The sequence below is a fragment of the Trichoderma atroviride genome, chromosome 5, assembly GCF_020647795.1.
Source record: "Trichoderma atroviride chromosome 5, complete sequence".
NCBI classification, from domain to species: domain Eukaryota; kingdom Fungi; phylum Ascomycota; class Sordariomycetes; order Hypocreales; family Hypocreaceae; genus Trichoderma; species Trichoderma atroviride.
The window spans coordinates 3,727,724-3,739,900 of NC_089404.1; the positions used below are offsets into that span (position 1 = coordinate 3,727,724).

The 12,177-nt window shown below is 51.5% G+C and overlaps 4 protein-coding genes across 4 annotated transcripts; 1 reads left to right on the plus strand and 3 right to left on the minus strand.

Annotated features, from left to right (window-relative positions):
- Positions 1 to 1,281: 1,281 nt before the first annotated feature.
- TrAtP1_010475 (uncharacterized protein) lies at positions 1,282 to 2,355 on the plus strand (the record flags this gene model as incomplete). The annotated part of the gene is made up of 4 exons (XM_014089694.2): positions 1,282 to 1,369; positions 1,436 to 1,546; positions 1,619 to 1,950; positions 2,032 to 2,355. The coding sequence occupies 4 exons, from the start codon at positions 1,282 to 1,284 to the stop codon at positions 2,353 to 2,355; spliced, it is 855 nt and encodes a 284-aa protein (XP_013945169.2).
- A 954-nt stretch (positions 2,356 to 3,309) lies between these two features.
- Positions 3,310 to 3,864, minus strand: TrAtP1_010476 (uncharacterized protein; the record flags this gene model as incomplete). The annotated part of the gene is made up of 1 exon (XM_014089693.1): positions 3,310 to 3,864. One exon carries the CDS (start codon positions 3,862 to 3,864, stop codon positions 3,310 to 3,312), a length of 555 nt encoding a protein of 184 aa, XP_013945168.1.
- A 727-nt stretch (positions 3,865 to 4,591) lies between these two features.
- TrAtP1_010477 (uncharacterized protein) lies at positions 4,592 to 7,836 on the minus strand (the record flags this gene model as incomplete). The annotated part of the gene is made up of 3 exons (XM_066114731.1): positions 4,592 to 5,500; positions 5,577 to 7,076; positions 7,171 to 7,836. 3 exons carry the CDS (start codon positions 7,834 to 7,836, stop codon positions 4,592 to 4,594), a joined length of 3,075 nt encoding a protein of 1,024 aa, XP_065970828.1.
- Positions 7,837 to 9,933: 2,097 nt separating this feature from the next.
- Positions 9,934 to 11,850, minus strand: TrAtP1_010478 (uncharacterized protein; the record flags this gene model as incomplete). The annotated part of the gene is made up of 1 exon (XM_014089691.2): positions 9,934 to 11,850. The coding sequence occupies one exon, from the start codon at positions 11,848 to 11,850 to the stop codon at positions 9,934 to 9,936; it is 1,917 nt and encodes a 638-aa protein (XP_013945166.2).
- Positions 11,851 to 12,177: the final 327 nt, after the last annotated feature.

Below are 12,177 nucleotides of genomic sequence, written 5' to 3' on the forward strand. Positions count from 1 at the left end.
CTCCCTAAGAAATCTCACCCGAAATCCACATCGTGAACTCTCTCTCTCCGACTTCGCCTCGCCTATATTTTCCTTTACAAACAATTTTAGCTAACGTACCCACCGCCGGTTAAAAGCAAACCGATCAGCTGCGTCCCTTGAAATTCTACTCCAGTTCATTGTTTTAGAGTGCCCCCCCGCCTTCGGCTCGCCTGCCGCATATGTGCCTGCAACTAGGTAGCTACTATAAAATATTAGGAAATTGAAATCGTGGAAAGATTGGATACGAGGGGGTCCGCGTGACTGGATGCCGGCGGGCCGCTTTCCGATGCGGTGAGGTTGGGTGGAGCGTCGGGCCGCCGCTCCGCTGGGCTTTTGGATCCGGGAATGAGGTTTGGATATGTATGAAGCGTGCTGCTTGTGAATGCCAGTAGTTGGAGTAAGCTACGATGGTTTATTATAAATACAAGTGCTGTAGTACATGTGCTATGATCATTAATGAAGCTACCTATTTGCTGATGACCGTTGCATAGTATTCCTAGGTGAACCGACTATAGGCGTAGAACAGCATATTGTTCTGTACCATGGACGAACCAACTACAACCAGTTTAATCTTCTCTCTATGATTACAATCAAGAGTCAAGTTATGAATTACTACATCGGTGCTTATGAGACTTGCCATGTATGGTCAATTGCCACACATGATTAGTCTCTCCGAGTTGACGTCTTGTTTATTTGTAAACGACACATGGCTCTGGCATCCGAGTTCAACTCCCGACTCATTCCTACAGCCACTGCTTAATAATTCTCAATTAACATCAACTAACAAGTGCTTCTAAGTACAGTTGTTCGAAACTCTTGAGTAAGGCACAACATAAAATGGACGGCTGAACGCTAAAACAGAAGCGATAATCGGCAGCCCCAATGTTCTAGACTCTCCAGAATCTCACGATGCACTGATCATCTGCCTCGTTCAACTGCTGCCTGATCTGATTAATTGCATTTGCTTTTCTTCCACGCGAAGAAAAACGTCAAGGCGGGCGGCGGCATATGGGGCCGCCGCTAGGACGTGTGGGTGCGAAACAAGCCCACTTACACTAAACTCTACGCATCTAAGAGTGAAGACATCGTGAGGCGTGGGGCAGAGTATTGAAGTACGAGTTATAATAAATACCCATCATTAACAGCGTGGAAGTAAATCCGAAATTGAAATCTACTCTTCATCTGTTTTTACGCTTCTTTGTCAAAAAAAAAAAAAACCCCCCAATTCAAGTCAATTTCCCAATCACTTACACGCCAATCATGGGTTCCACAGAGACAGCCACAGACCAGACATTCCGCAACACAAGCACCCCCAATCTCTTTTCTTTGAGAGAAAGAACCATCATCGGTAAGCTTTCTTCAAGTCTCATGAAAATACAATCTCTTTTTACTGACTTGATTCGAAAATCCACAGTCACTGGCGCAACCGGCGGTCTCGGCTCCCAACTCACAAGAGCAATCCTCGAATCCGGCGGCGATGTCATTGGCATTGACCGCGACGAGATTCCACCAGCAGCGACATGGGGTAAAGCACAACACATGACAAACCTTTGTTCCTACAAAGCAAAAAACCAACTAACAATACTTACAACCCCAGAACCTCTCCAAGCCCTCGCCAAATCCCTCTCCCGAACCCTCACCTACCACGCCTGCAACGTCACCTCCCCCTCCCAACTCACATCCGTCTTCGAAACCGCCGCCGCACAAGTTCCCTTTCCTCTGCGGGGCCTGGTCAACTGCGCTGGCGTCGGCACGGTGGGCGACTCGGTCGAGTATCCCGAGGACCAGACAAAGTGGACGCTGGACGTGAATCTGGCGGGCAGTCTGTACGTGGCGCAGGCGGCGGCCAAGGTGGTGAGGAAGCAGGCTGGAGGGTTAGGCGCGAGTTTTGTGTTTGTGGCGAGCATGAGCGGGTACATCTCCAACAAGGTGAGTTTGAGTTGTCTTTGTTACTACTAGTATATCAAAAGAGAGTTGACAACTCAATCAACTAACAATGTTCTGCAACAGGCCACCCCCACCGCAATCTACTCCGCCTCCAAAGCCGGCGTCCACCAACTCACCCGCTCCCTCGCCGGCGAATGGGGCTCTCCTTCGTCTCCATCGCCAGCCATCCGCGTAAACTCCATCAGCCCCGGCGTCATCCACACGCCCATGACAAAGGAAGTCCTCACGCACAAGGAGTGGACCACCGTCTGGGAACAAGAGGCCATGCTCAAGAGAATCTCCGCGCCGGAAGAGTACCGCGGCGCCGTGGTGTTTCTGCTGGCGGATGCGAGCTCGTATGTGACGGGGACGGATTTGCGGGTTGATGGTGGATCGACGGGGTGGTAAAGCATGCGTGTATAATAGACGAAACAGATTAATAGACAACATACCATTTTCATCTTCATCATTGTCCGATAAATAGCGGCATAGTTTAACAACCACTGCCCACTCAGCCTCAAATAACAACCATCGCCACCATCAACTCTCACCACCCCCCCTCGTCCCTCGCATCACCGGCCTTCTCCTCCAATGCAACACCTTCCCCAGGCAAATACCCAATCAGCAATATCCCAACAGACAGCATACTCAGCAGAAACTCACCCGTAAATAAACCCCCACATACAGCGCCAAAAGCACCGCATACCCAATCCTCTTAATCATCTCCAATAAACCCATCATCCAAAAAACAAAAGCTACCCTCCTAGTCTTATATCCCAAGAGTTTCAAACACGCTGTATCATCTTCCTGCTATTTAAGAAGCACAGTAACAAGTTTAAAACTGCAGAAGCCCGTGGATGACAGGAGCAAGTTGTGGGTAGTAATACGACCTTGCTGTAAACGTAAACAACCCAAAGTGTCCACTTCGCTCGCCCTGGTTGGCCAATAAACGTCTTGCAGCAAGATGGGGCTTTACTTGTGCTCTAACATGGAGTCGAGCTGCGTTTTATCGAGTCAGCATCACTAGTTGTTATACATCTATATCAAAGAAAAGAGAGACAAGCAAATTTCTGTCGTCCCACGACTTAACAAACATATTCCATCTACATCTGCCTCAACGAGCCACAACACTTAATAATAATACACACATCCTTGGAACAAATCGTATATCAAGTCCTGCACCGCACATCCCATCCCTGTCCTTTCCATGCCCAATCAAATTCCATCCCATCCTATCCCATTCGTCTCAAATTCATACACTGGCGTATACTCGTATTATCCATTCAGTCTCTCACGGGTCGAACAAACTCATACATAAAACCTCTCCCCAAAGTCTGTCTATAATAGATCTAGTCCTTGAAATCAACTCCGTGTTCCGTCCCCAGCCTCATCGTCGTCATCGTCGTCGTCTTCAATGCTCGTTCTCCGCTGGGCCTCCTTCACCTCCACCGCCCTCTTCTCAGGCTCCTCATCCCTCTCTTCCGCCGCTTGTACATCAGCATCGCCCTTTGACTCGTCCTTGTCCTTCTCGGCTCGAGAGCCAAAAGGCCACAGGCCGCTGAGGCCTCTGCTGCTTTCTCTAGGCGGGTGCACGGCGAGAGGCTTCAACACCACGTTATCTCCGTCTTGTCCATCCCCACCCTTCTCTTCTTCTGCCATGGCGAAATCTCCAAACTCCTCTTCATCATCATCAGAATCGTCATCCTCGAGTCCACCTCCACTCCTCCTGTCAACAACGCCTCTCCACCACGCTCCACGGCCCAGGTTGGTTGACATGTCATCCAAATCATCGTCCAATTCTTCAGCCTCTCCGTCACCAAATGGATCTTCCAGGTTATCGTCATCATCGTCATCGTTGTCGTCATGAACAGTGGCCGATGAGGCCTCCTGTGTCTGTTGGTTATTCTTCTGGTGCATAGCAAGCCGTGCTGCAAGCTGCAGCCGGGCTCTTGAAGGCGGAATATTCAAGGGAGGAGGCGGTGGAGGCGGAGGTGGGATAGACGGCGGTACCAACGATCCCTGATTCAGTGGGTCAGTATAAGCTCGAAACTAGGCCTCTGCAATCAGCAAAACAAAAAGTTCCACAAGCAAACCAAGAGGAAATGGAAATGCGGGAGAGGATGGGAAGAGAAGAAGGTGGGAAAATTGAGCGTTGGCAGTTAGAAACAAGTCCCTAAGGCTGACAAATGGTCCATGACGATAACATCCCCCCTTTCATCCCCTGAGCCAGACATGTCCTCGAAACAATGCTGCAAAAACAAATGACATCTTCCAAATTCGCTTCCCTGAGCTTCTTGTTCTCTCTCTTTCTCTCGCTCTTAGTGCGCTATCCACAAAAAGAGTATTGTAATCCGCTCGTGGCATGATACATCATATTTCCATCTTATCCACAAAAAGAACAGGAAAAAAAAAAAAAACTCCCTCGATGCCCATGAAAAATTTAATGCTTCCCTCGGTCTCTCTCAACCGCTGTCCTCGCCAACATCACCGAGACATACTCCATCTCAAAGGCGTCGGGGTCCTCTAGTTCTGCACCGTTTGGGCCATGCCTCTCTCTCCTTGGCGCAGCCGGAGCTCTAGGTATGTCGGTGGTGGTATCATCATCCCCATCATCCTCATTAAAGTGGAAGACGGTCACCTCCCTCTAAGAGAAATCTAGTCTTCTATTTGAGCCACCTTCGGCAGGCGCTCTCCTTGTCATCCACCCTCCTTCTTCGACCACCATGATGTCTTGATGGGGCTGATCAAGGTCAATATCAGCTTCCAAGCCCGGTGTTCCATCCGGTGTACTCGATCTGATGGGTTCGGGAGACATCATGATAACATCCTCGGGTGAATGCGTCATGCCCATTGTCGCCTCAGGAGACTCGTTGCCGTGCTCGTCGGAAGAATCATAACTTACCTCGGAATTCACGTCCTCTTCATCGCCCTCGCCCTCGTCGTCTTCTTCGTCGCTACTACTTCCAAATCCAGACATCAGAGCACCTTGGGTGATTGGATAGGAGCCAATCCCGTTACCATCGCCTTCATTCATTTCCATGCCGCCGTTGAGACCAGCCTCTGCCAGAGCATTGGATGCGCTGACCGTGTTTCCAAGACCTGAGAAGCCGATGCCGCCCAGTCCATTACCGCCAAGGCTGGCTCGGTGTCCTAGAGCCACTTCGGGTCTGACGCCGCCCAGAATGGCATTATCCCGCTCTCTTGTTTCTGCCAGAGCACCTTCTACGTAGTTGATCCAATCTTGGCTCATAACCTTGTCAAGGACCATCTCCGAGAGAAGCTCAGGGGGGTGGCGCTCAGTGAACTTGACAACCTCTTCCGCAATGAGAGTGAGATGGCCCATGTATCCCATCCGGGTCTTTGTCTTGGCCTGGGACTCGTCGCTGGCCTGTTGGCCCTTGATGATGGCGGTAGTGATGTCGGCAGCTTCAAACAGCGATACGGCCAAGGTTGGGTTGAAGCCGCGATCCATGGGACCGTTGAATACTTGCTGCACAATGTCATACACAACGTTGTGCAAAAAGTTGTTCCAAGGATAAGCAAAGAAGAAGGACTATTTATATGTTAGTTTAATCAAGGCTGCTCTTTTGGTAAAATGAGGGCAAGAAACAGTCGAGACATGAACATACCAAAATCGTCGGGACCACGCGATGCTCAACGAATTGCATCTTGAGAAAATCACCCACTACAGGCTCAAGCGTTTCCGCAGGGCCATCAAACGGCGGAGCAGCATTCGTCTCAGGCTCTCCTGGCTGTGCCTCAGCTGGAGCAGCACCAGCCTCGGAGCTGTATGGCGGTTGCTGCACACCAGAATCGGGAGCGAGAGGGACCGAGAAAAGAGGGGCCGGGGTATCTTCAGGGTGAGGGGATAGGCCGCGGGATTTCTCGATATTGTCAGGAACCAATTCGTCAACGCTGGTGTTGGCTACACCATCTCCTCTGGGCAATGGTGATGGCTGTAGCCCGGGCTTTGAGGATTCGACGTCGGCAGTTTCGGTAGGCTCAGAAAGTACAGGCTTAGCTGGTCCAGGTGTTTCTATGATGATGGGCCCGGAAAGAACCGTTGAAGTCGTCAAAGGTTGCTCTTCTGTTTCAGTCGTGTCTTGTCCCTCGCTAGTTGCTGTCGAAGTCTCTTCTGCCTTTGCTTGCGCTAGCTCGGGAGCCTTGGCTTTGGTGGGCGAGAGTGGTGCAACAACCAGATCGGGTTCCTCGAAGCGCTGCTCGTTAATCTCTACAGCGTTTACTGTTAGCCGGGGAGAGCTTAGCGGCTCATCCACAAACTCGTCCTCGTCTTTGTCGAGGAGTGAAGATGAGGATAAGTTTGCAGATTGAGCGATATCGTCCTCTGCCTTGATAAATTCGTGGGAAGTGTCCTCGTTCATTTCATTGGTGGGTTCGACTTCCTCAAATCCATCATCGTCTGCATTGGTGACTTCCAGGCGGCGGACTTCCTCATGGTGGGCTGGATGAGGAATGCGCATCGTCAAGTCGTCAGCCGACGACTCATCTTCTCGGGTAACGAGCTTGCCTTCGGCTCTGAGTCGCTGGCGCTCCGAGTCTCGCGCTGCGATCAGCTGCTCCGAGCCCATTTCGTTGAGCAGACCCATATTACTGCAGTGCAGCAGCTCTGCCATGAGCTCACAAGTCTTGAACCTGTCGAATCCGAGGGGCTCCAGCCTCTCGTTGAAAGTCGAATCAACGCCCTGCTTCTTGGACTGTCCGTTCATGATCAAATTCATAAACTTGGGCACGTTTTGAGCAAAAAGGCGCAGCAGGTTGCCCAGATAGATGGGGTCACGACTGGAGGGAACGGTGTTGGCTTCAGTACCAACGTCTGGGTCGTAATCAGAGTTATTCTTTCGAATGACTTCGATAATGATACCAACGCCCACAGTCAGGGAGTTTCCGCCTTCAAGCATATAGCCAATGAGCTGTTCGACACAGGGGTTCGAAACGAGCTGGCGAGTGAGCTCATTGGGACCGATGCACTGCTGCTCATTCTGCGAGGCGTTGGCGGAGATGGTGATCATGGCCTTAATAAAATCACTAGCAGCAGTTTGAACAACCCAACTATGCTCGGGGCCGAGAAAAGAAAGGAGCGTTGGGATGATGTCCTTGGAATACAGCCACTGGACGCATGGAACGGAAGGGTTAGAAACACACTTATAAAAAAAAAAAGAGCACTCGTCAACAGGGATATTGTGGGAGCAAGAATCAACCAACCTCAACAACACCTTGACCACCTTCTGTGCGATCAAGGGCAATAATCTTGAGCAGTAAATCCATAATCATGGGGCTCTCAACGTGGCGAAGCATATCGGGAATCACGTTGGGCAAGCTCCAAAGCAGCTCCATCATCTCCTCCGTCTTCTTCTCAAACAGCGATTCGTTGACCTTTGTAAAGTAACTGGCCTGGAGCGGGTCCAATGGCGCGGGTCGAGAGAGGAAATCCCAAAAGGTTCGAATCAGCTGTCGGTTCTCAACGAGGGCCTCGTAAATAGACCAGGTGTCGGAGCTCAGGACCTCGCAGGCGACATGGGCGTAGCGGTTGCGCTTCTTGTCCAGCTCCTCATCGCTTTCGCCGGGGTCTGTGGTGCGTGAAGATGCGCGAGGGCGTTGGAAGGGCAGCAAGCGGCCTCTGGGCTTGGTTTCATCGTCGGTGGACTCGTCAAGGCCCTGGACGGCCTCGAGCTTGGGGACAACGGTGTATTCGAGGAGCTTCTCGAGGACCTTGTCCTCACGCAGGAACTCGATGAGCTTGGTGTTGTGCTGCTTGAGTTCCTGTATCAGATCGGCCTCTTCGAGAAGCTCTTCCAGGGTGAAGTCGGGCTTGTCGAGGATGGTGTCGATGGTCGAGATGTTGGCGTAACCGCCGAACCGCCAGAACATGGTTGCGGATCGATGCTGCTGCGCCGGGCGAGGAGCGTCGCCGGCGTAGAGACAGACGAGGTGTTACGACAAGGGCGTTGGACAAGGCGAGCAAGGGAGAGACTGAGCCGCGGTGGTTGCACTGCACGCCAAATACCAGCTGTCGTGGGGTCGAGCGAATAGGTACGGCCCTAAGCAGTGGCCACGTCAACGCGGACAACGGCCACCCGAAGCCGCTCAAAAGGATATACGAAGAATAAAGGAGGGATAAAGGAGGGGATAAAGAGAGAGTAAGAAGTCAGTTGGTGAGAAGACGCAGGTGGTCGGGCATCCAGGCACGACGATGGAGTCGGAAGAGAAGACGTCAGTCGGGTCGGTTCGTCAGCCACAGCTGCGGAAAAGAGGCCAGGCCAAGCACAGCACGGCCGGCGAGTCGCAGCTGCAGAATTGCGGTTCCTGATGCAGAGCAGACTGGACTGGACAGGGCAGCAAAAGCAAAGCAGCGCCCCGGTCTCGTTTGTGGTCGCCTGGAAGCACCTGCGCTGCGGTTTGCGGTGCGGATGTGGGAGCGGTGGAGGGGGTTGCTGTTTAGGTTCCCAGTGTGGGGAGACTTTTTTATCGCGGGCGATAGAGACGAGCCCTCGAATGGGTTCTTATCTCATCCAGGTACGAGGAACTAGGGGGGGCTGCAGGTATCTGCCATGTACCTGGCCTAGGCGAGTTTAGTGGGCTGCGGGCACCGGGCACAGCAGCAGGTCAAGTGTTTACAGGCAGTGCAGCATTGAAGTAACATTGACTAGGGGTTATACGAGAAGGGGGAGAGAGAGAGAGACGAGATAATATGCGGAAGAGAAGAAGGAGAATGAAAAACAATTCATCAGAAAAGCCAAGTGCATACTGACTGCCACGCGTTGCACCCATTCAGTGGCGATCTACCCATTTGTGGCAACATCACGGCGTTGGGCTCTCTCTCGTCTTCCTCTGTACCCGTATTTGAATCCACTGTAAATCAGTCGGCGCCGCTGTGGCCATTTACGCGCAGGTACGAGCCCAATACCTGAATCAGGCCCCAATAAATGTACATGTCCGCTAACTGACATCAGGGCAACGACGAAAACAACAACATTGCATACAACACAGCCTATACGATGCAAAAAGAAAAGAGGAAACCAGCGAGCAAGCAAGAGATATAGCTAGGGCTCCAATAGCCTAAGCAGGCAGGTCAACTACTACTCTTACTACAATATGCAGCAAGAGTACAGCGTGGTACAAGAGCCGCTGATTGTCGCCGTTCATCGTCAAAGCTGATCAGGGGCAGCCACTCCAATCCATGACGCTGCATATGCGCGCATGGCAGACCAAGGGCCCAGGAGCATGTGCTCGCTTGTCGCCGAACTGCGGCTGGGCACATGGGATTGCGTGCTGAGAAGCACTAAACGGAGCATGTTGTCTCGGCTGTTGGCGGATGCCATATATAGCGTCGTGCGTGTTTCAAGCTGTATTCGGCACATCGAAGTACCTACTACGTAGCATATGAATCTTCAAGATAAACTCGATGAATATCCCAAGGCATTGCAAGGACTCTTAGTAATATACCCAGCCTCGAATTGCCATGGATGCCATCCTTGAGTAAACTGCCCGCGTCGTCGTCTACCACATTGGGCATTCATCCCTCTGTTGCAGGGTAACGGCATGCCACACGAATTACACGGCATACTCCAAGGCGCTTCGCACGCAGCGAGCCTGTTGGATATTTGATTTACATGACCAATGTAGTGCTCTCCGTATATCTGTTCATTAAATAAGTACAACTTAACCGCAGCAGTAGTGCCAAGACGAATAAAAATAGAACACATGCCACCACCACTTTCATAGCCACGTGCGTTTAGTTAGCATCAGCTGCCTCGGATGTGTGTTTTTTCACCATCAAAGTCATACTGCATACTCATGAGATCTTACAACCCAGCATTCACAAGGATGACAGGCCCATAGTTGACACGCCAGCATAAACCCACTGCGTAGAGCAGTAGCTCCTCTTCTCTTCATGCTTCTTCTAAATTATGATATTATACATGACTTCAACCAAAATAGTTGTAAAAAACCCATACGCTATGCTAATCAAATCATATTCACAAGCTGCAGTCCCCTATCAAGTTCCATCTTGACAGCCTCAATCTCCGCCATGTCCTTTAATAGCACTCCTCTCCACCAGCCATACCAATCCGCCACCTCGCCCAGATCCGCCTCCTCAAGCGCAAGCCATTCCTGTAACCGGCTGCTCCACATGGGGAACATATCCTGCACCAAGACCTCTGCAAGCACCGCATCTCCCAGAAGCTGGTTCCACTTCATGATGCCAACCAGAATGGGGAGGTAAGGCTCTTGCTCTGCAGGGTCGACGCGGAAATTGGTGCGCAGATACTTGCCCATGGATGGCAAGACGTGTGACATGATGAGCGGCCGCCATTGGTCTCCCAAGACGTCCTTCCACTGTGTCAAACCAGGCACAACGCCTCTTTCAAACTCCCAAGCGTCGATGACATGTCTAAACTTTCTTCTGACGTCTGCAACCAATCCTGTGCCTCTTGGATCGAGATGGTACGGTGGGAGATACTGGAGCCAAGGAAATAGCCAAGTGTGTGGGAGATGATGGCTCTGTCGCTTCTTCTTCGGATTCCAGTCTGACACGGCCGTCTCCAGCTTTCGAGCCACGTTATCAACCAACTGCGCCCGAACAAATGGTGGAAGCAAGTCTTTCCAATTTTCCATAATGTCGAGCATTGGCGTGGGATTAAAGGGATCCCAAGAACGAAGCGCCGTCAGGACTCGTGGTAGCCAATTCTTGTACATCATCGTCTCATACGGCGTGGTCGCCTTGTGGTGTGTCCGATATACGCCATCATCTTGATTCGCAGACGAGTTCCACTTGTTGACAGATTTTTTGGCATTGGCAGATGTGGTGAAGAGTCCAGATAATTTTTGCAGGTCGGATGCAAATCGAGTTGGCTCCGTCATGGGGTCCCAATCTGAATTGCGTAGAAACGGGTGGATTGCAGCGACCGCAATGTCTGCAATGGCATCATTCGCGGAGCCAAGATCAACAGCGGTTTGGAGAGCACTCACGACTTGCTCCCACTCTGTTGCGTCAACAAGCCGTTCCGTCACCACGTTTGCAAAGGTTTGCAGTCTCTCAAAGTCGGAACGCAAATCTTCAATTTCCTGTTCCCTCTGCTTGAGCTCCAAATTCACCCACGTCTTGCGGCCTTCTAGGTTCCTCCATTCTTCCGAAAAGGCCAGCAAATCCGCCTGTGCCCTTTTGGCGAGCTTCCTCGCCTCGACCACCTCGCTTGATTCAGGCACGCCGGATGAAGGTGTCATGATACCGCTTGTTGAAGTAAGCAGCTTGCCCCCTGGCCCCGTCATGTCGAGAATAGGGGCAAATGCATCTGGAATGTTCAAGCCCGGCGCGCTCTTCTTCAACTCTTCGGCTGTGAGATATTTCGTCTTTTGTCTCATCGGGGTGCTTCCGCCGCTGCTATAGGCTACTGCTCCCCGAGCCTTCTTCTTGGCTTTCCTCCGCTTCTTATCTTCTTCGTCGGAGTCAACAACCACCTCCCCTCGCATCCGTGCTTGTCTCTTCTCTTCTTGGCGCTCTTGCTCTGACTTTTCCTTTACGGCACCAAGGCCAATACCTTGGGGCCGGAGGTTGGCTTCGATGATTATGTTTCGTCCTTCGCCTTCTTTACCTAGACCCTTGCCCTCAACGTAGCCCATCTTTGCCATCATCCGGGCACCAAACGAACTTGCATTTATCTTCCCTTTCGTTGTGAACGCGCTCACTTGGGGCTTGTTTCGAGGAGTGTCGTTTCCATTTTTTGTCTCTTTCAACACGGGATCCTTGGCCGACGAGGGGACGAAGCCGCCGCCAAGGATACCTCCCGAGCTGAAATTCGTCTTGAACGACGGTCGTGTAGTTGATTCTTTCGGCGCATCGTCTTCGCGCGACCTTTCAGCAGCTGCAAAGCGTAGCTTCATGGCCGCATTGCCAAGTCCCAGTCCAACTGGTCTGTCGTAATCATCTTCATCTTCGTCTTCGTCCTCGTCTTCTTCGCTATTTCTGTTATGGCTACCCAGACCGTTGCCCAGGAGCCGCTCTTCGTTTTCCGATTCGTTGCTATCATCTTGCTGTCCCGCGCCTTGACTCGTCGTTGATACAAAATTTACACCTTTGCTTCTCAAAGTCTTTTTTTCCACCGCGAGTTCGGATTGTCGTCTTCGCTATCGGAGCCGAAAATGCCTAGAGCTGCTTTCTCTTTGCTGTTTCCGCCGACACGCCGCTTCTTGCGGGGATTGAAGTCGCCA